Here is a 24,511-nt window from a genome sequence, read left to right as displayed (position 1 = left end):
TACTGCTTGTAACTACATCTGTAGAGAAAGACCATGATAAATGATCTTTTAGAATTCCTTCAGAACTTTTTTGAAGCTTATAAATCGGTTCATATCTAGCAGCTACAGTACATCTGCTTCCGATGGACACCATCGTGGCTTTCATTTTGTGTGGATGAGGTAAAGGCGGAAAAGAGTTGAATCAAGTTATGTTGAGATTGGGGACTCATTTAGGGACTCTTACGTTGTAAATATACGTGGCTCCTCCGCCGCCTCCTCCACCACCTGCCCAATCATCACCAGTGAACTCATCTTCTATCACTGAGGATTCCCCCAGGCAGATCTTCTGTGTCAGAGGATTTCTCTACAGAGAACAAATGGATATGATCAGATCAGAGAGAGAGAGTGGCTGCTAGTCTGAAATGATATTTTCCTACCATCAGGAGGAAAATACTCTCTGGATGGCACCCGAGGTACCAGGAAGTAATCAAACGTTGAAAGAAAACTAAACACTTTGAAGAGCAGGTGATCCATCCATAATATCACCTGAGGTGGCCTAACTCTCCATTCTAACACTCACCCCTGGACAGGCATCCTCCCCTTGATGTCCCACCAGTATATAGACGATGTCTCCCTTCTCCAGAGGGAAGATGGCTGAGATGAAGACACCGTGGGAACGCTTGTTGTGGTTCTTTGCTCCTTTGCCACCTGCAGCTCCATAGGCTGAGATCCTGAGGAGGGCACAGTAAACATGTGATGGGGCCACTGAAGGCCATTTTTGGTGCTTAGGTGACCTTATAACAGTGGCTACTCAATTAATTAAAAGTGAGCATTGCAGAAAGGAGGCAAAAAAGCCATGTTGGTTTGGTCTCTATAGTGCATCAGAAGGTTTGCAGCACTTCAAATCAGACTGTAACACTGGCAATACCAAGGCTTGACTTGTATCATCAGCTTGTATCATCAGATGAAATCAGGGTGAATATTCTGTAGTTTTACTGTAATCAGAGCTCAGCTGAGCCCCCCGACAACAACATACCAATGCTAACAAAGAAGAGCAGAGAACTGATACCCACTTCTTGTCTTTCTGTACCCCTTTTATCATCTAGTGTTATGGAGCTCATTGTAAATGCCCCATGACTAGACCAGCAACTACCATAAATTAGTTCAAAGCCTTGGCTTGGCAGGGGCCAGATTAGGAAGAGAGAGTGAGCAGTGAGCACAGACAGACTAATCTATGCCTCCAGCTGGTGAGTCACGCTTCTCACTCTGCCTCAGTCTTACAAACACACACACACGGTCTGATCCCATGTAAGACCCCCCTCTCCTAACCTGGATAATGTGGAAATCAATCTTGCCACTACAGAGACTTGCCTATATTCTATAGGTCTAGCGGATACGTGACATGAATGTGATACATGGCAGTATTTAACCTGTATTCATTCAGTTGACTGATGTCTCAGGCAAGGCTGCTTCCTGCCAGCTGTCAATACTGATGTGCAGATGCAATCATTGGTCAGGGGGCTTGTTTCAAGCTTCTTTACCTGAGGGTTTAGTCTAGCGCAAGAGTGTTCCGATTGCAAAAACAGATTTCATATTTCTACAAGATTAGAATAACAGCCAAATTTGCACCCACATGTATCTGTTGGTTGCCGGTACCCTCCAGGTCTGCACTCCTTTGAACGGACCCTCCTTGCCCACTGTGACACTGACGTTGGTGTTGCGGTATGCGCTGTCACACTGGGCCTGGGTGGGACCTCGGGGGCCACTGGCCCCACAGGATGTGAACCACCAGGTCATCAGGGACACCTCTGAGGAGAGGAGACAGACACATGAGTCACATGTCAGTCAACAAACAAACTCCCTGTGTTGCATGGAAAGGAGAGAGACATACATATAGTGGAGCAGCTGCGGAGGAAATCAAAGGAAATTACTTTAATGGATGCACCTGGTGTATTTTGCCAAATTGAGGGGAAAAGCTCTACGAAAATCAAATTGCAAAGGCCATTGGTCATAGAAAGGCTAAAGATATTCCATTAGAACAGCTGGTAGTGTACCTGAGGCAGAGGGCTCTGGGAGGGGGCTGAAGAAATCCAGTTCACTGATGGAGTCCATTTCATGGAGGAATCTGTGTCCGAGCAGCAGGGAGTTGAGATCTGAGAGGAGGGAGACAGACACATTCATCTCTACAGTCTACAGACGGACCAGAAAAGCATTCTCTTTCATACGACGTCTATTAATTATGGTTTCTTCAAAGACGGAGAAAGAGATAGGATTTAGAGCATAGATGTGTTTTTGTGAGGGCAGGATACAGTCCAGTTGAGTATATAAAAAGGCATGAGCTGCAGGATTGAGGAGATAGAATAAGAAAGACAGACAGACTTGTGGAGAAAGACAAAGGCTTCAGGAGATCAGTAATAATTGTGAGGGAGGACATCGTGAAACTCTTAGCAGGAGACAATATAAGGGAGGTTATGACTTAGGAGCTGTAATTAGCTGTGGAATTCTGGAGATGTGCTACAGTAAAACGTAATAGGGCCGATAAATCTGCGTGCCGATCATAGCACGCCCAACTGGTGCCTGTCTGGCGTCGACAACCCGCAGCCACCAGAACCATTTGCCTTGCACCAGACTCTGCAAGCCCTCCCGCCTCTCTCCCAACATTTACCTAACCGCATTGTCAATTCCTATCAAATTAAACTAATGTTGGCAGGCTTCTCCAGAGTTCGGACCAAAGAGTTTCATGGTAGAGAAGAATCGACGGAGCGAAGAAGATGTGTCCTCGAGCGTGACAATAACTTGACACTGGAACCCATTGTTGGCGTACAATTTTATTGTCGGATTGCAGATTTCGAATCCCGGGGAGATGCATTCTACGTCGGTTTCCCTCTTTCAGAAGCAATCAGCCAGTGTGTGGATCATCGGGCCTCCTGGGGAGCACTCCAGCTGCGTTGGAAACCGTGGTTAGCCATCGCATCTGTGTGCATCATTCTTCGGTTAAGACTCCTCTCTGGCTTTGACTGTGCTTCAACAGCTCTATTGTTTCCAGTCATAAGAAATGCTCCATCAGCCGTAGGGTTCTCCAGAGGGTGGTGCGGTCTGCCCAACGCATCACCGGGGGCAAACTACCTGCCCTCCAGGACACCTACAGCACCTGATGTCACAGGAAGGCCAAAAAGGTCATCAAGGACAACAACCACCCGAGCCACTGCCTGTTCACCCCGCTGTCATCCAGAAGGCGAGGCCAGTACAGGTGCATCAAAGCTGGGACCAAGAGACTGAAAAACAGCTTCTATCTCAAGGCCATCAGACTGTTAAATAGCCATCACCAGGCGGCTTCCACCCGGTTACGTAACCCTGCACCTTAGAGGCTGCTGCCCTATATACATAGACTTTGAAATCACTGGCCACTTTAATAATGGAACACTAGTCACTTTAATAATGTTTACATATTTTTGCTTTACTCATTTCATATGTGTGTACTGGATTCTATTCTACTGTATTTTAGACTATGCCACTCTGACATTGCTCATTATATATTCCTTAATTCCATTCTTTTACTTTTAGGTTTGTGTGTATTGTGTGTATTGTTGTGAACTGTTAGTATTACTGCACTGTTGGAGTTAGAAACACAAGCATTTAGCTACACTGCTAAACATGTGCTAAACATGTGAATGTGGCCAATAAAATATTATTGGATTTGATAAAAGGTCTCATTTGCAACTTCATGGGGATGCATCAGTAGTTCTAATAGGGCGTTGCTCTCCACTGAATGTCCTTCCTAGAACTAGACACACATGCTTTGGACTGTATTCAGCTGCTCCTATCCAAATTCATTGGCATCCCTCAGGTGAATGCTACACTTCAGTGATATTGGCAATATGAGCTTATAGCCAACATCCAGTTGGCCTTTAACCCCCTAGAGTCAATGTCCGCACCCCCTGTGTAAATCTAATTAGCATAACAAAAAATCCCCATCAAAATGTGGCAGTTTAAGCTCGAGATATCTGTTGTTGTTTTTTGCATTGGATGCGTCTCAATCCACCGCATCCGACGATGTCGCACTTTCACATCTGGGGTGAAAGGTGACAGAGGTAGAGTGGTGTTTGTCAGACCATGAGACATCTGGGGTGAAAGGTGACAGAGCTGGAGCGGTGTTTGTCAGACCATGAGACATCTGGGGTGAAAGGTGACAGAGGTAGAGTGGTGTTTGTCAGACCATGAGACATCTGGGGTGAAAGGTGACAGAGCTGGAGCGGTGTTTGTCAGACCATGAGACATCTGGGGTGAAAGGTGACAGAGCTGGAGCGGTGTTTGTCAGACCATGAGACATCTGGGGTGAAAGGTGACACAGCTGGAGCGGTGTTTGTCAGACCATGAGACATCTGGGGTGAAAGGTGACACAGCTGGAGCGGTGTTTGTCAGACCATGAGACATCTGGGGTGAAAGGTGACAGAGCTGGAGCGGTGTTTGTCAGACCATGAGACATCTGGGGTGAAAGGTGACAGAGCTGGAGCGGTGTTTGTCAGACCATGAGACATCTGGGGTGAAAGGTGACAGAGCTGGAGTGGTGTTTGTCAGACCATGAGACATCTGGGGTGAAAGGTGACAGAGCTGGAGCGGTGTTTGTCAGACCATGAGACATCTGGGGTGAAAGGTGACAGAGCTGGAGTGGTGTTTGTCAGACCATGAGACATCTGGGGTGAAAGGTGACAGAGCTGGAGCGGTGTTTGTCAGACCATGAGACATCCCGAAAATCGGTCTTCTCACAAAATCATCTGTAGCGTCTGAACAATTTGCCCTACGAACAATTTGGAAAGGTGCGACTCTCACGAACATGCACATGTCGGTTGCTCGTCTGAAGGTCCCCCGGTACCAGTAGAAAAAACAAATGTAAAAAAGTGTTAGAAAACATTAGGAACACCTACTCTTTCCATGACTTAGACTGACCAGGTGAATCCAGGTGAAAGCTAGGATCCCTTATTGATGTCACTTGTTAAATCCACTTCAATCAGTTTAGATGAAGGGGAGGAGACAGGTTGAAGAAGCATTATTAAGCCTTGAGACAATTGAGTCATGGATTGTGTATGTGTGCCATTCAGAGGGTGAATGGGCAAGACACATGATTTACAGTAAGCGCCTTTGAACGGGGTATGGTAGTAGGTGCTAGGCGCACCGGTTTGTGTCAAGAACCGCAACGCTGCTGGGTTTTTCACGCTCAACAGTTTCCCATGTGTCTACCACCCAAAGGACATCCAGCCAACTTGACACAACTGCGGGAAGAATTGGAGTCAACATGGAACAGCATCCAGGTGGAACGCTTTCGACACCTTGTTGAGTTGGTGCCCCGATGAATTGCCGCTATTCTGAGGGCAAAAGGGGGGGTGCAACTCAATACTAGGAAGGTGCCCATAATGTTTGGTATACTCATTGTATGTAGAGACTGTTTAGTGACAAAAATAAGGGGTTGAATGTAAAAATATATATAAATATATATACAAATGTTTCCGGATGTTTCTTATATCTCTCAGATAAATCTCTCAGACACTTCAGAGCAAACTTCCTTTTTTTGGGGACTGTTGTTCCATGTAGTGAATCCTTTTTGATACTTCAAGGGGTCTTACAATACACATTCAAATAGCTAAATGATCCTTGGTATGACCTCCTGAAAACAGTTCAATACATCTTAGTACGGGGCTTAGACTGTAATGGGTTAAGGAATCGTATTAGCTATATCTTTATGAAAGAGGCCCCTCTCAATCAGTATGTAATCTTAAGACATTTAGGGAGTTTGACTCTTTCACTGTTTGTTTGAGAGATTATTCAATGACGTGCTAGGAGCCCTCCAAATGGTTGCCCACTGTACTCTAGCCACACAGTATGCTACCGTATCTATAATGAGAGCTGCCTTTGTTTTGTGTACAGATTGTGTTACATGGAGGGCTACCCGTGTCAAAGCATGCTGCCCCCAGGGCGATGTCATCTAGGGCGATGTCAGCATTGGAGCCTGGTCCCCACAGAGCCTTCACCTTGAGGTGGAACCTGGGGGAACACAGATCACAATGAATGGAGGGAAACACAGAGTGGCATTATTTTCATATTAGTTTAAGTACCAAAAAGTACCTTCGATTCTTTCACATATCAGCCTATGCATTTCCTATACAGTATACTACAAAAAAATATATTTTGTACTAACACAGTCATCATTTATTACTGAACTACAATCACTCAAGAAACGAACTTTGAGCTTTTATGTGCTGTATGTTTGACACTTCTGGTCAGTAATTTAGCAGTAAATGATGGCACTGTACCCATTGAGGAGGGCAGGTAGCTGCAGAGTGATGTCCTGCCAGTTGTCTTTCCACTGTCCAGACCTCTCCCACACCAACGGGGATGCAACAGTACTGTTATCCTCTAGCGACAGCAGCACGGTGCCATTAAACTCCCCATAGAGATACAGGGAGAAATGCAACTGCAGACAGAGACATCGAGAACAGACGTTACGGTGAATTTCATGACATACTATTTCAAGACTTGAATATGGCTTAACTGTATGATGTTTAATATTCTGTGTGTGGTACTAGAGGACTGCTCTTTGTTATGATAGACCCGCTGTGACCACCTGACTAATTACAAAAAAATGTAAGACTTGGCTACGGTTGTGAGATTCTGGCATCTTTGAGGGTGTTTCTAAAACTTCCTTAGTGAGAACTCATCCGTGAGTCATCAGTGAGCATGTAGTTAGTAGGGGAGATTGCAAGGAAGCCATTGGTGGAAAGATATGTCTATTTTTCTCACCTGACAGGCTATGGTAGAGACCGGTCGGGGGAATGAGGAACTTCGGACAGACGCTTTAATACTGGAACTGTTCCCTCTCACCGCCAGGAACAGGAAGTGCCCTTGGGGGGAGACAATAACCGCAACACTGAGGGGAGTGAACACTGACATAATTTTGCACCACTCAAAAAGGCATGACTGATATAGCTCTGAAGAGAACAGCCTTTCAGTCCTCATCTGCAAAACAATATATATTGCCTTGGTGCAGTGCTTGTCAGTTTGGAATGAAACCAATTGGAGCTATTAACTGAAATGCAGAAGTCAGTGACAGGAAATCAATTCTGCAGAAACATGGCACGTTTTACCTCACACCACATCATGCTGGGCTAGATAGAACGTATTCAAGTATTATAACTGATTGTAAATCATCTACAAACTTTCCAAAGGATGTTATTCAAATATATTCAGTGATAACCCCATAGGGCAGGAGTATTCAACACTTACCCTACGAGGTCTGGAGGCTGCTGGCAGGAGTATTCAACTCTTACCCTACGAGGTCTGGAGCCTGCTGGCAGGAGTATTCAACTCTTACCCTACGAGGTCTGGAGCCTGCTGGCAGGATTATTCAACTCTTACCCTACGAGGTCTGGCGCCTGCTGGCAGGAGTATTCAACTCTTACCCTACGAGGTCTGGAGCCTGCTGGCAGGAGTATTCAACACTTACCCTACGAGGTCTGGCGCCTGCTGGCAGGAGTATTCAACTCTTACCCTATGAGGTCTGGAGCCTGCTGGCAGGAGTATTCAACATTTACCCTACGAGGTCTGGCGCCTGCTGGCAGGAGTATTCAACACTTACCCTATGAGGTCTGGAGCTTGCTGGCAGGAGTATTCAACACTTACCCTATGAGGTCTGGAGCCTGCTGGCAGGAGTATTCAACATTTACCCTACGAGGTCTGGCGCCTGCTGGCAGGAGTATTCAACACTTACCCTATGAGGTCTGGAGCCTGCTGGCAGGAGTATTCAACTCTTACCCTACGAGGTCTGGAGCCTGCTGGCAGGAGCATTCAACTCTTACCCTACGAGGTCTGGAGCCTGTTGGCAGGAGTATTCAACTCTTACCCTATGAGGTCTGGAGCCTGCTGGCAGGAGAATTCAACATTTACCCTGCGAGGTCTGGAGCCTGCTGGCAGGAGTATTCAACTCTTACCCTATGTGGTCTGGAGCCTGTTGGCAGGAGTATTCAACTCTTACCCTATGAGGTCTGGAGCCTGCTGGCAGGATTATTCAACTCTTACCCTACGAGTGTCACGGATCCCTCCAGTACTTTCATTACACACACCTGTCCCCTATTCCCACTGATTAGTAATTGAATAAGTGTGCCCTTGGTTTACCAGTGTCCTGTTGATTATTGTTACAATGTCCGTTGGTTCGTGTGAGTACCTGTGCTGTCTGTTTTGGCTTTCGTGTCATTGTGGATTGCGCAGATGATTACGGATCTCGTCCCGTGTGTTAATCATTGTGCGCGTGTGTTATTATTTGAGGTACTCCTCGCTCTTTTGTTTTGGTTTCAACCCTGTGTTTTGTATAGTGTTTGTTTGGTCTTCGCCACTGTGCCTTTACACGGCACGCTGTCATTTGAGTATAATTTTTAAAACCATTACGCATTCCTGCGCCTGTCTCCCAAAACCTTTATACCAACGTGACAACGAGGTCTGGAGCCTGCTGGTTTTCTATTCTTCCTAATAATTAATTGCACCCACCTGGTGTACCAGGTCTAATCATTCCCTGAATAGAGGGGAAAAGCAGTGGAACTTGACTGACTAAGCCAGTGTTTGCCAAACTCGCTTCTGGGGTACCCCAAGGGGTGCAAGTTTTGGGTTTTGCCCTAACACTAGACAGCTGATTTAAATAATTAAAGTTTAATGATGAGTTGGTTATTTGAATCATCTGTGTAGTGCTACGGGCAAAAAACTAAATGTGCACCCCTTGGGTTCCCCAGGATCGAGTTTGGGAAATACTGTTGTCATGACGTTGGCCTGGGGGTAGGTTTATGACAGTCATAAATACCTCTTCCCCCCTTTTTCCTCTCTCTACCCTACTGATGTTACATTTCCAACCCCTTGGTTAACATAGAGATTCTGGGAACATCAGAAGGTGGGGGAAAATGAACAATATTCTGGTAATCCGACCAATTTAACATATGCGGTGGTACTTAATGAATATGATGTCAGTTCGGTTGTCATCTGAGACATTCTCATCAATGATAAGATGACAAACTCTACAGTGGAAAGTCTACACATCAGAGTCATCGGATTCACATGGAATTGTTGTTCAATTTAAATGTTTGAATATGAAATTATTCTTCTAAAATGTGAGATTTGGGTTTTCATAAGGTAGGGCTCTGCTCAATCAGTGGCCCGCCCCTGTGAAGGGACATGGGCTATAAAACTTTTCAAACACGCCCTCCTCTCCCTTCCTATATAAAGCCTTGATGACAATATAACCTCCTGTTCCGAGGACGTGAGGATGACGGTCCGATGTCAGAATGGTTCAGATAATAACTACAGAACGAAGCCAACATCAGCGTGAGCTTTGGTTGCGAATGGTATGGAAGTGATACCTCCTAGCCGTTGAGTTAGCAACAGCCGCTGCAAACGAGGGTTAGGAAGGAACAGACAGAGTATCCTCTCTATCACACAACGACGTTACTACAACATATCCAATTGACAACCAGAGACATTCTTCAAAGGACTCGGTTGGGCAACACGGCCTTCCATCTACCACCAACCTACCGAAGCGCAACTCAGAGTAAATATTTATTGCATTTTCCTTTTCCAAATGGGCGGTAATTTAGAATGCATAAGACACTGTATTTACGATAGCACAGCTTCGCCCTTTGTTCCTCAGTCTTCCCGCTCTTTCACTCAAACCCAGCCCCTTTTCTTTTGTGTAACAAGTTGTCATATCTGTTTCGCCCGCTAGGGACGTTTTCCTTTAATACGTCATTTGTAATCAAGTTATGATTTAATTATGTGTATGTGTAATTCTGTGTGATTAGTTAGGTATTTAGTAAATAAATTATTAAACCCAATTTTGTATTGCTGGTTCAACTTGTTAGCCAGGGTTTGTGCAGATAACCAAGAATTTACAACTTTCAGATGAGACTGAATTAAGTTTACGATTAATATTGACTGCAATTGATGTAAAATATTACTAGGTCTTTAAGAGTTTATTCGGAAGATAACAGCTCTATAAATATTATTTTGTGGTGTCCGACTCTCTAGTTAATTACATTTACATGATTAGCTCAAACAGGTCATATCAATTACGGAGAAATTATTTTATAGAATAGCATGTCATATCACTTAATCCGGCATAGCCAAAGACACGACACTGTACTAAGCCATTAGATTCCCAATGTTCTGAAAACAATACTCAATTTACAGGATGAGGACCAGTCTAGAGTAAAATTGATACTTTATACAGCACAATGCAATACCCAACCTCTATTTATGTCTAGCCTGATAAAGGTGCCATGTATACCCCCTTCAAATAAAGGGTTAGCCAGCCATTTTACTGGTACCCTTTGAGTGACCTGGTGTGTTTTGCACCATTTACCTTGGGTGTTTTGCAGAGCTGTCCCCAGCATGTCTTTACTGTGTTCCAGTTCCTCCCCAGTGACCCTCCTCCAAGAGGACAGCTCACTGGACGTTGACCAGCCACAGGACCCAGGCTCAAAGGAACAGTGGGCTCCATAAGGCAGAGTGTCTGCAAGGGGACACAGTGGCTCATTCAGTACCCTATACCCTTATAAATTCAGATACAGCTTATACAAATGAAAGCTTCTAGAAAATTATAAACATAGGACATAGTGACTAGGTCCACAGACTCCCCTTTTCAAAGACCACCTTGTACACCAATTGGAGCACTCCCAGCACATGATCTTTTCTTCTCAGAGTAAGTAAGCAAAAGAAAGGCTATTCTACTGTGCTGAACCCACAGCGTCTCCTCAGGGTCACACTATTCAATAGGTCTTATTAGGTCTAAGCAGGGTAGTATAAACAGAATTGCCCAACATTCATACAATAGACATACTAGTAGCAGAGCAATGCTTTTGAAACAGCTGAAATGTACGGCCATTTTCAGGATATTTGAGACTTGTTTTAATTGAGTTTTCACCTGAAATTGCAGTAACAGCTTACAGTTACATTCTGATATTGTCAACAATGCTTTAAGAAAGGAAACCTCAATGGCATTTTTCAATGGCAATGAATCCCTTTATCTACTTCCCCTGAGTCAGATGAACTCATGGATACCATTTTTATGTCTCTGCATCCAGTATGAAGGAAGTTGGAGGTAGTTTCGTGAGCTAATGCTATCTAGCGTATTAACGCAATGACTGGAAGTCTATGGTATCTACTAGCATGCTAACAGCTACCATGCACTTTCAGTCATTGCGCTAACGATAGTTAGCAATTGCGCTAGTTAGTGACTTCCTTCAAACTGCACGCAGAGACATAAAAACTGTATCCACCAGTTCATCTGACTCGGGGGGAAGTAGATAAAGGGCTTAATTGCCAAAATCCTGAAGTATCCCTCTAAAAGCACACTAAAGTTCATGGGAATACAGTGTCAGATATTTTGTTTATTTATATATCAGATTAATCTGTTATTGCTGCACTTCGTCTAATGACAGATGCAAATGACCTGGATTGCAGTTGAGATTACATGAAAAGTACATGGTGCAAGTGATCAATGCAGTTCGAGATGCTGCACAGAATTTAACAGATTTACATTTACATTTAAGTCATTTAGCAGACGCTCTTATCCAGAGCGACTTACAAATTGGTGCATTCACCTTATGACATCCAGTGGAGCAGCCACTTTACAATAGTGCATCTAAATCTTTTAAGGGGGGGGTGAGAAGGATTACTTTATCCTATCCTAGGTATTCCTTAAAGAGGTGGGGTTTCAGGTGTCTCCGGAAGGTGGTGATTGACTCCGCTGTCCTGGCGTCGTGAGGGAGTTTGTTCCACCATTGGGGGGCCAGATCAGCGAACAGTTTTGACTGGGCTGAGCGGGAACTGTACTTCCTCAGTGGTAGGGAGGCGAGCAGGCCAGAGGTGGATGAACACAGTGCCCTTGTTTGGGTGTAGGGCCTGATCAGAGCCTGGAGGTACTGAGGTGCCGTTCCCCTCACAGCTCCGTAGGCAAGCACCATGGTCTTGTAGCGGATGCAAGCTTCAACTGGAAGCCAGTGGAGAGAGCGGAGGAGCGGGGTGACGTGAGAGAACTTGGGAAGGTTGAACACCAGACGGGCTGCGGCGTTCTGGATGAGTTGTAGGGGTTTAATGGCACAGGCAGGGAGCCCAGCCAACAGCGAGTTGCAGTAATCCAGACGGGAGATGACAAGTGCCTGGATTAGGACCTGCGCCGCTTCCTGTGTGAGGCAGGGTCGTACTCTGCGGATGTTGTAGAGCATGAACCTACAGGAACGGGCCACCGCCTTGATGTTAGTTGAGAACGACAGGGTGTTGTCCAGGATCACGCCAAGGTTCTTAGCGCTCTGGGAGGAGGACACAGTGGAGTTGTCAACCGTGATGGCGAGATCATGGAACGGGCAGTCCTTCCCCGGGAGGAAGAGCAGCTCCGTCTTGCCGAGCAATTGTGAAGATCTCTACTGACCTGTGATGACCTGTGATGACCTATCTTGAACATCCACGCTTTATATACAGTAATAACATAAGAAGAAATAAGAAAAAATATGGCCATAGATGTGTTACGAATTTCAAAGTTGAATGTTACATTAGTTTGTTAGATAACCTTAACTTTAGGCTATTTAATATATTACAAAATGAGTATTGAATTGTGTTTGGTTGAGAACACAACCAAATATCAACTTTTAAATGAGATATATATCTACTGCTCAACCAAAAATACAAATTAAAGAATGGGATTAAGCCAGTGGCTCAGATGGATCTAACCAGCAGCCCCCACTGATGTACATATTATGTCAATTGAAATCTTGTCACGCTGCCTCTCCTTGAATGTTTGTCAATGAGAATAGCCTCTTAATTACCTACTGGAGGTACAAGTTGTATTCTCCATGTCTGAACCATTCTTTGCATTGAGTGTGTTCTGATTGAGTGTTAAGAGGGCTTTTATGACTAATGGTGTTGATGTGAGCATTGATGCAAGGGCTGCAAGCGTCGACTGCTACCTTCATGTTGTCACTAACTAATCAATTCCCTTTGTATACGTTCACAAAGCTGCCGTTTAAACGAGCGTTTACATTCAAATGACAGTTTAATAATGGTATTTCAGTTCCAAGTGGTGTCTTGGAGAAACAGTACATGTATTAAACCCACAGAGAATGGTCCAAAGAAAAATATTAGCCTTCGTGGAAGGACCCTTTTGGCACATTTCTGTCTCTTAATGCAATGCCCATCTAGTGGTTGTTACACAGTAGAGCGAAGGAACTGACTGAGACACACAGTAGAGAGAAGGAACTGACTGAGACACACAGAGAGAAGGAAGTGACTGAGACACACAGAGAGAAGGAACTGACTGAGACACACAGAGAGAAGGAACTGACTGAGACACACAGTAGAGAGAAGGAACTGACTGAGACACACAGTAGAGAGAAGGAACTGACTGAGACACACAGTAGAGAGAAGGAAGTGACTGAGACACACAGTAGAGAGAAGGAAGTGACTGAGACACACAGAGAGAAGGAAGTGACTGAGACACAGAGAGAAGGAACTGACTGAGACACACAGAGAGAAGGAACTGACTGAGACACACAGTAGAGAGAAGGAACTGACTGAGACACACAGTAGAGAGAAGGAACTGACTGAGACACACAGTAGAGAGAAGGAACTGACTGAGACACACAGTAGAGAGAAGGAACTGACTGAGACACACAGTAGAGAGAAGGAACTGACTGAGACACACAGTAGAGAGAAGAAACTGACTGAGACACACAGAGAGAGAAGGAACTGACTGAGACACACAGTAGAGAGAAGGAACTGACTGAGACACACAGTAGAGAGAAGGAACTATCTGAGACACACAGTAGAGAGAAGGAACTAACTAAGACACACAGTAGAGAGAAGGAACTGACTAAGACACACAGTAGAGAGAATGAACTGACTAAGACACACAGTAGAGAGAAGGAACTGACTAAGACACACAGTAGAGAGAAGGAACTGACTAAGACACACAGTAGAGAGAAGGAACTGACTAAGACACACAGTAGAGTGAAGGAACTGACTAAGACACACAGTAGAGAGAAGGAACTGACTAAGACACACAGTAGAGAGAAGGAGAGCACTTACTGTTGGCTAATCCACTGCCTCCAGTGAAAGGATTAACAATTCATCATGGCCTTAAACTTTAATACAGTTAATGCAGGTGGCATGCACCCTGCCAGTGGTACCACACTCTGTCTTTGTGGCTTGTCACATCACTCTCGTCACTTCTAATTGCATTAATTTAATCCAATGAGAATACCCAACCAAAAACGATGTGATTTAAGATGCTGAAACTCTTTTTCCTTTAGGGTTAGCTGTTTCAAACATAATCTGATCACTACGTTATAAGATTTACTTTGGTTTATAAAATAAAATAAATCAAAGCTGGCAATGAATTATGGTGAAGACCTATTTGAAATTTCAGAATGTTACACAATTTATTCAGATTTCTCAAAGTATGATGTTTGGATGAAATATACACACATATTCGACAACATCTTTCTTGGAAAGATCAGATGCAAGGTACACACACATAGGGCCCAGGATTTGTCCTAGCCACATGATGACCATGAAAAATCTGGACCCTGAATTCAACGTCAGTAATGTCATGTGACGTTGTTGCACTGTTGAAGCTGCTCTTAGGAATACTGCGAGATTCTGGTAATCAAGAAATGTTTCTACTTTTCATCTGACTCTGGGTAGAAAAAGTAGAAAAACTGCTTAAATTGCCAGAATCTCGCAGTATCCCTTTAAGGCCTTAGACTCACCACAGATAAATCCCTCGTCCTCCCCTAGGGGGCAGTCACTGTGGAAGTCACATACTCTAGTCTTGTCAATGCAGCCTCCTAGCTCACAGTGGAAAGAAGTGATCTCGTCACAGTCTGTGCCCAGCTGTAATTCATGGTGACCTGGAACAAGAAAGAGTTCACATTTAGTTTCCAGATTAGTTCCCGGAAAAATATTATAGCATTTTTATGTTTCTATTAACGTTCGGAGATGTAATTCAGAATTTACCCATGTCACAGTCTATGAGCTCCAGGGAGTCGAGAGCCAGAGTCCCCCTATCCTTCCCCAGGCAGGTGGAGTAGAGCAGGGTCACCTGGAAGGGCTCATCCACCTCTCCAATCACCGTCTCCAGCACCTCCCACTGGGCCCTGTTCCAAGCAAAGAGAGGGTTAACTGTGCATGTGTGTGTGGGTTGGCTCTTCTACGCTTGTGGGGACATAAAATCCACAAAAGTGCCCACAAAGATAGTAAAACAAGGAACATTCTCCCTTGTGGGGACATTTCCCACGTCTTCATGAGGACAAAGGCTATTTTAGGTTTAGGGTTAGAATTAGGGTAAGGGTATGGGGTTAATGGTTAGGGTTAGGTTTAGGATTTTGAATGGAGAAAAAAACTGTAGGTCCCCACGAAGATAGAAGAACAAAACGTGTGTGTGTGTGTGTGTGTGTGTGCGTGTGCGTGTGTGCGTGTGTGTGTGTGTGTGTGTGTGTGTGTGTGAGGTTGTGGCATGTTTGTCTGGGCAGCAAAATCTTGAAAGGACTTTCTGTTCAAATAAACGTCTAAGCAGCCTCGTCTATGTCACAAACAGTCTCTGGTCATCAAACAACTTCACTTTTAATGGGAGGAGTGTGTTGCATCTTCATACCCAGGCAACCATTATACTACACTTAAAGATTATGTTATGACATTTTAAATGTAGGTTTATACATTTCCCTCTCAACTGAAGTCAGCATAACATCACATATTATGTCCACCATCTCAACATCTGCTCATTTAACTATTTTTAAGTGCAATCTACAAGTGGCACTTTTTGGGATGGAAATGTGAATGTAATGTCTTTGTTTGTCATTTTGTCTAATCATTGCATGTTCCGTATGTTTTTGCATCAAGGACCACTTTAGAAACAAGTGTTTTAATTATTAATGTGCTATCCTCTGGCGACACATTGTACATATTTTTGTACATCTTTAACCCAAATAAAATTCCATTCAAACTGTCTAGATTCCATTCTTGCTTGACAACATATAGTATACACTGTTCATATTGGCTCTATGCTGTCTCTGCCATACAACAACCATCCATCCATGTGAGCCCCCCCCCCCCCCCCACACACACACATAGCATCGTAAACCACTGTCATTTGGAAATCCAGCAATTCTCAAATATCTTTATCTGAGACCTGTCAGAGAACCTAGCAGCATAACGCCACACCAATGGATATTTATAGCCTAGCTAGCTCACGTTAGGAGAGGTGACCCCAACCCCATTTCTGGGGGGGAGCTAAATGGAATGTTTACATCGCCTTTAAAATCCAAGTTTAAACCTTAATTACATTTTTTTCTCACGATAGGTGTGCCTTTATTCAAGAAGATTAAATGAGATGCTCTTAAAAGCCCACTTCTATTACTACCTCAGCTAATAGGTTCAAACACATTACGGTGGGTGAGTGCTGAACATTACACAGTACTGTCCATTCTGTGAAAAAACAACTTGTCAAGCTGAAAGCTTTCATTCATTTATTCATTCATTCCATCTGTTTTTTCTATATTTCCACCCCTTCCACCCCTGTTTATACAGTATGTCTTGCTTCCAGTGGAGATTAAGGTGACCTGTCATCCCCAGTACTCACCATCTTACAGTCTGTGAGTTAAAACCTTTTTCATAATGGACAAGCACTCCATTACTCTCCAAATAAAGAGGCCAGGGTATAACCTCGTTGCATAGCCACAGCCCATCCCTCCACGCTACTGTCCAGGCCAATTATGTCCAAATTCATTTTCAGGTTCTGCATTTGGAAACAAAATGCTTTTATCTGGTCCCAGAATGCCTGTGCCCAACATTAGATCAATATTAAGGACATTTGCCCAACAATAGTTACACAAAGATGATCTCTCTCCATGTCTCGGGATGTAGTGCTATTTCCATGCCATACTTAAAGCTTATTGTATGTCAAGTCCCTCTAGGTATCCCAAGAACCTGCACTTCAGTGCATTATAGCAGAATGATCCATGTATTTCTTAAAACAACCACTTCAATCCATCAACAGACTGAGTACCTTATAGTTACTAGCAATGCAATGCTGGCCCCTTTCTTTCACTACTGTATTAGGTGGATGTGTATAGGATTCTGAGTTCACTGCCAGATTTCATCACTAAGAACGTACTCAAGATACATTGTAGAGTACCGTAAGTACCGTAAGTGAGTTACACATGGATGCACTGTAGAGCTAGTACAGTAAATGCTACTACTGTAAGCATGCAAAATAGAAATGGTTGAAAAGGTGTGTGGAATGTTCAAGTGAACAAGCATACAATTGAAACATAAATGGCTAAACATGAGCATAAAATCTAATCATAAGGCCTTGCTGACCTGGTGCCATCTTGGGCTCTGCCACTGAGAGCTGTTGTGCTGATGACAGATGCCGAGTCGACTGGTTTCACTAAGACTGAGAGGTTTCCAGCGGTGGGCCCCGACTCAAAACGGGCCAGCTGCAGACGGCACAGTGGGCCACTACTGTAGACCACTGGACTAGTGATGTGGTATTCACACTTTCTAGATGCCCTGGAGGCCGCAGAGGCACTCACAAGCAGGAAGTGACCTAGAAAGGGAGGGAACCAGACAATAATTTCCCAGAAGTAAAAAAAAAAAAAAAAAAACAGTTGATTATAGAGCGAAATAACATTTTAAAAATGTTCCCCTTCTCTCTTGCCTGTTTTCCCAGCACTCAACACCATCTATCTAATGACTCCATTACGTCTCTCTGAATACAGTATACTACACCATGCTCTCTGTGAGATAAAAGGAGTACCACGTTAAAAGTGTGAGTGAAAAACACAATTTGTGACTGTGCTTTCCTCCCTTACCATCAGAGCTCCCCTCCGAATGGTCGCTGACCGGTCTCATGGCCTGTGTGCTGGATCTGTGTTGCTGTGGTGACGTGACCCTCCAATCATATCTGCTGCTGTGATTGGAGAAGCTCCAGGAGCAAGGCGATTCAAAATCACAGGAGGTAACTGCAGGAGTGAGGATAAAGAGTTTCATTAGGTCTGAGACTGACTCTATGGACCTGTCACACATTCTTGCTCAACACTGGCCACTGTAACTGTATGATACCATTCACATTGTACTGTATTCATTGACGTCAACATGGAATCCAAGAGGGAAACTACATCTGAAATAGATTTGTAATCAAATGAGTTGACAGTATTTATACAAATGAATGAAATGGAGACACAACCCACGGAAATAATTATCCTTATCTGATGCCAATTTAGGCCAACATGGCATCCTGCTTCAGAAGTATGACGAGATGTTATATTTATTTTACTAAGCAAGTCAGTTAAGAACAAATTGCCCTATGGGATTCCCAATCACAGACAGTTGTGATACAGCCCAGGATCAAACCAGGGATCGATCCCAGATCTGTAGTGACACCTCTAGCATTGAGATGCAGTGCCTTAGACCACTGCGCCACAACTCCTTAACTGTGTACTCCACTCCACCAATAGTTCCTTACAAGGGAAGAAGAAACTCCAAATGGGTGAAATTAGCAGAAATGAACCAAATCTCAGCGCAATTTTCATTTGAAACCATTATGGTTTCAGTAAATTAGCTACAGTATAGACTTCATCTTCAACGACAGCATAGAATTGGAGTGATAATCTCATGATTGCTGACACATCCTCGGTACAGATACCACAGTTTGTGGGCATTACTGTTTCTACTGTAATTCTGAACACATTCAGACAAGCAATGCAGAGTGATCCACATAAGTGGTAACCTTTTTCCACTCATACCAAAGGAGCTCTCTGACATGCATTATCTGAGAGCACATTTATCAGACTCCGATAATGGCAATAAACAGACAGCTCTGCCTACCTCCAAGAACAGCAGATACCAAACCAGATACAGCATATTCAGTAGAACATTTCTATTTAGTTTGACATTGAAAACTCTTTATAAAGCATCTCTGAGCCTTAACAAAAGGTCATCATTAAATATCAAATCCAAATCAAATTTGCCACATGCTTTGTAAACAATAGGTGTAGACTAACAGTGGAATGCTTATTTACAGGCCCTTCTCAACAATGCAGAGATAAAACAAGATGAGGAATAAATACACAATGAGTAACGATAACCTGGCTATATACACGGGGTTCCAGTACCGAGTCGATGTGGAGGGGTACGAGGTAATTGTGGTAGATATGTACATATAAGTGACTAGGCAACAGGATAGATAATATGATGGATAACAGTAGCAGCAGCATATGTGATCATATGTGAGTCAAAAGAGTTATTGCGAAAAGGGTCAATGCAGATAGTCTGGGTAGCTATTGGTTAACTATTTAATTAACTCTTTGGTGTCTGGAGTCTGCTAAACTCACACAATCATGCACAAATTACTCATGTCAGTACATATTCAGTACAATTTCTTCTCATCAACCAGAATGTACTAAAATTACCTTAGAAACCATGCTTAGTGTTTGGAGCTGTTATTGTCCATTTCAGACTAATTCCATTTGCGCTGGAACTTGCCTGAAGTGTAGTGCAGGAGATATCTAGCATTTCTCCAATAAGACACCAACAAAACAATTCAAAAGCATTTTGTAGTTCAAACGAACAACGCTGCTTTGTGTCTGATGAAGCTAGTCATTTGCGAACGATCAGACATTGAAACAACTCCATTATCAGCAGAAGACCAGGGAATGTCAGTCTGGAAGAGGAAAATATACATTTTTAGAGGCTCCATAACTGGCATGGGGAATCTAACCAAGTGAATGTGTGACGGTCCTGAAGGAGTGAAACCATTAATAAGAAAGCCATCTGTAACGGCTTTCCTCCTCTTCTGAGGAGTATGAAAGATCGGACCAATATGCAGCGTGGTACGTGTCCATGTTAATATTTAATTAAACTGAACACAAAAAAACAAAAATAATATGAGAACGAACGAAAACGAAACAGTTCTGTCTGGTGCAGACACAGAGACAGAAAACAACTACCCACAAATCATAGTGGGAACACAGGCTGCCTAAGTATGGTTCTCAATCAGAGACAACGATTGACAGCTGCCTCTGCTTGGGAACCATACCAGGCCAAAAGCAGAAATACAAAACATAGAACAACACATAGAATGCCCACCCCAACTCACACCCTGACCAAACTAAAATAGAGACATAAAAAAGGAACTAAGGTCAGGACGTGACACCATCCCTCTCTTCTGGGACGCGGAAATATCCTAATAGAAGTGGTTAGATGGAAAATGTAATAAAATTGTTTTTATTGCATGCAGTTTGATGGGTTACTATAAATACAAGCATGCTTTTGTCATGAATAAACAAGGCAGATGAGGCTTTTTGTGTAAATTTCAAGACGAACACATTACAATGTTGTAAAAGCTGTGACAAACACTGTATTAGATTAGTGCTTTCAATGGTTTAATTCACTCTCTGCAGACCACACATACTACTGTCACAGCCGTCAAAAGAAGTGGACCAAGGTGCAGCATGGTGAGCGTACATTTTCCTTTTTATTCAAAATGTCGCCAACAAAACAACAAACGAAAGACACAACCGTGAAGCTTACAGTGCATTAGTGCAACAAACCAAGTTAACTACCCACACTGAAGGAGGGAAAAAGGGCTACCTAAGTATGATTCCCAATCAGAGATAACGATAGACAGCTGTCCCTGATTGAGAACCATACCTGGTCCAACACATAGAAACACAAATAAAGGACATAGAATGCCCACCCAAATCACACCCTGACCAAACCAAAAAGAGACATAAAAAATGCTCTCTAAGGTCAGGGCGTGACAACTACTTACTACCTAAGAGAAATAGCAGCCCTATAAGGCAAACAATGAATAACGACAGACACCTGAGCCTTAATGACCCTGACACACATGACCATTAATGACACTTAATAAGTTGGGTTCCGTACACACTTTGCATATTTCACTAACGATAGGGGAGAGTATTCTACGCAACTGTGTCAATAATGTCAATAAGTCAATAATGAATTCTTCTCCTGGTCTGCTAATGACAAACAGCTTGCTGTGGCTGTGTCTAAGTGAATAGTCTTACTTTGGCTCTCGTCCTCAGGCCTCAAGCGATGGGGGAACATGAAGTTCTCCTCCAGGGACTTGTCCAATAAAGCATGGCTGGAGCTGCTAACTGAGAGAGAGAGAGCGAGAGAGAGAGAGCGAGAGAGCGAGAGAGCGAGAGAGAGAGAGAGAGAGAGCGAGAGCGAGAGCGAGAGAGAGAGAGAGAGAGAGAGAGAGAGAGAGAGAGAGAGAGAGAGAGAGAGAGAGAGCGAGAGAGAGAGAGAGAGAGAGAGAGAGCGAGAGAGAGAGAGAGCGAGAGCGAGAGCGAGAGAGCAAGAGAGCGAGAGAGCGAGAAACAAGTGGTTAGATGATTGCTGTTATTGACTGTGTGTCCCGACACCAGAGGATAGGTGGCTTACTCAAGTGTTCTCTGACGAGGCCTTTACATATAAATTGCACTCTGACATGTTGAATATAATGTAGCAGATGAATGTGGCCAAATGCTTGATGTTTTTGTTGTCCTACAGTTTCAATAATGAGTGTGAAGGCAACAGAAGATAATTGCTTGTCATATAACTTTGGGAAGGATCAATTTGAGTTCACAACGAGTTGTTGTCGCCTACGCATATGAACAAGATGTTTGTAAAAGGTGAGTTTGTACTGTAATAACACGAGGTTCATAACATTTATAAAAGGCATTATTAACAGGTTGTAAATACAAACCTTAAGAGGTACAGTATAGTATTTTGACTTGAGCACAATTACCTAACATTACTTTAGAATACATCATTTGTTTACATGGGCCGAAGTTAACAATCTGTTAACAACATGGCTTGAGTTCTACACAATAACCAAAAAGGGTTATTAAAAACTCCTTTGCCATGTTTGAAATGGGCACACATTGCTTGGGATAGTAGGATCAAAGTAGATCAACTATTGGTACTATTACATTAAGCTCTGTTTTGAAATAAGTCATTTTTATGGAACCCATTTTTTTTAATAGCCCAATTTAGCTCTCATGAAAAACCCGGGCCAATAAGTTCAATACAAGGTAACCATTACAGAACAGCTCAGAACCTTCTCTCTGGATTGCCATACAGTATATCGAGTCCTCGCATTGCTATATACATTATTATCACCACCTTTGATTAAACACAACCCCTGTCTTCGGGCCTGTTTTAATCTTGGCAATAAAACCTCCACTTGTTTATAGAGGCTTGAACATTAAGATATGTATCTTAATCGTATTAGTTAGGAATGCCTCCTCCCTGAATCTGTCTGTCCTTAGATTTCAATAACATCAGCTGAACTTAATTATCAAGTAATCCCTTTGGCTACAGCTTGTCCACACTTACTCAGTTAAATGAGGGTGGAGGGGATCAGGCTTGAATTTATACATCCTGGTCAGTGAGATTTACATTCAAATAAAACACTTGGAAAAACTCATTCTGGAAACCATATTTAAATGCCTTTTAATCTTCTACCACAGGAAGCATACAAGGTAATCCGGGATCTCAAGGCAGCTAGGTTTTCAGAATGTGTTAAAAAGAAAATATATATATATATAAATAAACTATTCACAGAAGGGCCATAAACAAGATCAGGCCGCAGAGAATATTGCAAGTGTGAGAGCTCTGTTTTACCAAGGTATATACAGTAGGCCTACATTACCAGTAGTTTCACAGAGTGAGAGGCAGCAGAATAAGAATATCAGCAAGAATATCTATGCAAACAACATTAAGAGTTGCCTCATACACAGTCCACAGAAAGCACTCCTCTCCCAAACACTCCATTTTATATGCATCGTGTTATTACTGAACAGGGTGCAACATCAGCACTGTTACAGTAAACCCTTAGAGGCTTAGGAATTCTAACACAAAGACCTGAATAAAGCCCTACTCAAGTTTCCTGATCCCTCTGACTCAAGGCTCCAGGCTACCGACACGCTTTACATCTCTGACTCGCCAAACAGGAACTCAGCCGAAGTGATTGAAACAAATCAAATGTGTATAAACAGATTAATTATAGACAACAAGCCCGATTCAAAACAACGATTGACGATTTTTAACTACAAAGTCACACAAAAATAAACTGGAGATGACAGTTTTAGCTCAATGGAGTAGAGGGCCGGAAACAGGACATAACGCCAACAATCAGAGCCCTGGGGGTTAATGGACAAATCATGTGACACACCCCACGGTCCAATTAGGATCAACACACACTAACAGGAATAGGGGTTTTCACTGGGGGTCAGCATAACTCAACCTCACAAGACTGGACAAAAGAGACAATAAAAATAAGCCCATACTAGTATCGCGTCATTCTAAAGATTGACCCCTGTATGAAAAGCTCACATGACAATAGACCGTCTGTATGTTGCCAGATGCTGAAGAAAAACATATGAGACATGACCATGCTTGTGAAATTGGATTATTCAAAAAAAGCCGCTCACTAAATGAAGTAGGCTGTAACTATATTGGTTACGATGCCATTTTTAATATTGTATAAAAACAGATGTTTCACTGCAAACACCAACATATTTTCTCAGCTTAGATGCCATTAGATGCCTTATTCGCCATTTGTCACACCAGCCTTCGCTTTGGCTCCCCCTCCTGTCCAGCTCAGGCGTTAGGCGTCGACGGCCTTCTAGCTGCTGCCGAACCTACTGCTGGTAAACGCCCTTCACTCATCCACCCCGTACTTGTCTCGTCATCATTACACACACCTGGTTCCAATCCCCACTCTGTCACTGTATATATACACCCTCTGCCATTTGTCTTCGTCGGTCATTGTAAATGTTACTTGTTTTCCTGAGAGGAATCTGTCCTACTATTTCCTGAGTACTTTACATTTTGCACTTTGGGTTCGCCCTGGGCCTTTTTGTATATGAACATATATTTTGAGCACAACAAAGTTTGGGTTTCGTCCCACTTTGATCTATGGTGCTTAAATAAATCCGGTAGTTCTAAACCTACGACTGCCTCCTGCCTACTCCTCTCTACACCAGTGACAGAATAACCGACCCAAGAAAACAGGAAGCAGCAGGACATCCCGACCTCTCAGCTGTAGGAGCAAAGCTCCACCACCACAACTGGTGGCTTCGTCCACTGGCTGGAACGACCAGGCCCTGTTGACGGTTTTCCTTAGCGGGCTACAGGCGGACATCCAGACCGAGCTGGCCTGTTGCGATGAGGGCCTCACGCTGTACCAGCTCATCGCCATGACAATCTCCTGCGTGCCCTTCGCCGCCCATCCCGGGGGTTCGGGTATCTCCCAGGAACCTCCAGCGAGATTGAGCCCATAGAGGTTTGGCACGACGCACCTTCACCCTGAGGGACGCCAACAGCAACATCAACAGGGTCTCTGCTCCTACTGCGGGACCACCCCTGGAACACCTGTCCCAGAAGGAGAACCAGGTGATTAAGCGACAGGCAGAGGAGCACTCCTGCACCTTCA

The 24,511-nt window shown here is 43.6% G+C and overlaps 1 protein-coding gene across 1 annotated transcript in view; it reads right to left on the bottom strand.

Annotated features, from left to right (window-relative positions):
- ltk (leukocyte receptor tyrosine kinase) overlaps positions 1 to 24,511 on the bottom strand; it is a 71,543-nt gene that overhangs the window by 19,878 nt on the left and 27,154 nt on the right. Inside the window, 13 exon segments of the mRNA XM_029675141.2 lie at positions 224 to 343; positions 560 to 710; positions 1,613 to 1,787; positions 2,034 to 2,132; positions 5,924 to 6,018; positions 6,288 to 6,448; positions 6,775 to 6,875; positions 10,373 to 10,522; positions 14,775 to 14,915; positions 15,022 to 15,161; positions 17,383 to 17,611; positions 17,877 to 18,026; positions 21,096 to 21,185. Of these exon segments, the coding sequence (XP_029531001.2) occupies positions 224 to 343; positions 560 to 710; positions 1,613 to 1,787; positions 2,034 to 2,132; positions 5,924 to 6,018; positions 6,288 to 6,448; positions 6,775 to 6,875; positions 10,373 to 10,522; positions 14,775 to 14,915; positions 15,022 to 15,161; positions 17,383 to 17,611; positions 17,877 to 18,026; positions 21,096 to 21,185 (1,802 nt within the window).

Source organism: Oncorhynchus nerka, linkage group LG12, assembly GCF_034236695.1.
Source record: "Oncorhynchus nerka isolate Pitt River linkage group LG12, Oner_Uvic_2.0, whole genome shotgun sequence".
Taxonomy (NCBI): Eukaryota; Metazoa; Chordata; class Actinopteri; order Salmoniformes; family Salmonidae; genus Oncorhynchus; species Oncorhynchus nerka.
This window is presented reverse-complemented; position numbering and strand designations above follow the sequence as displayed.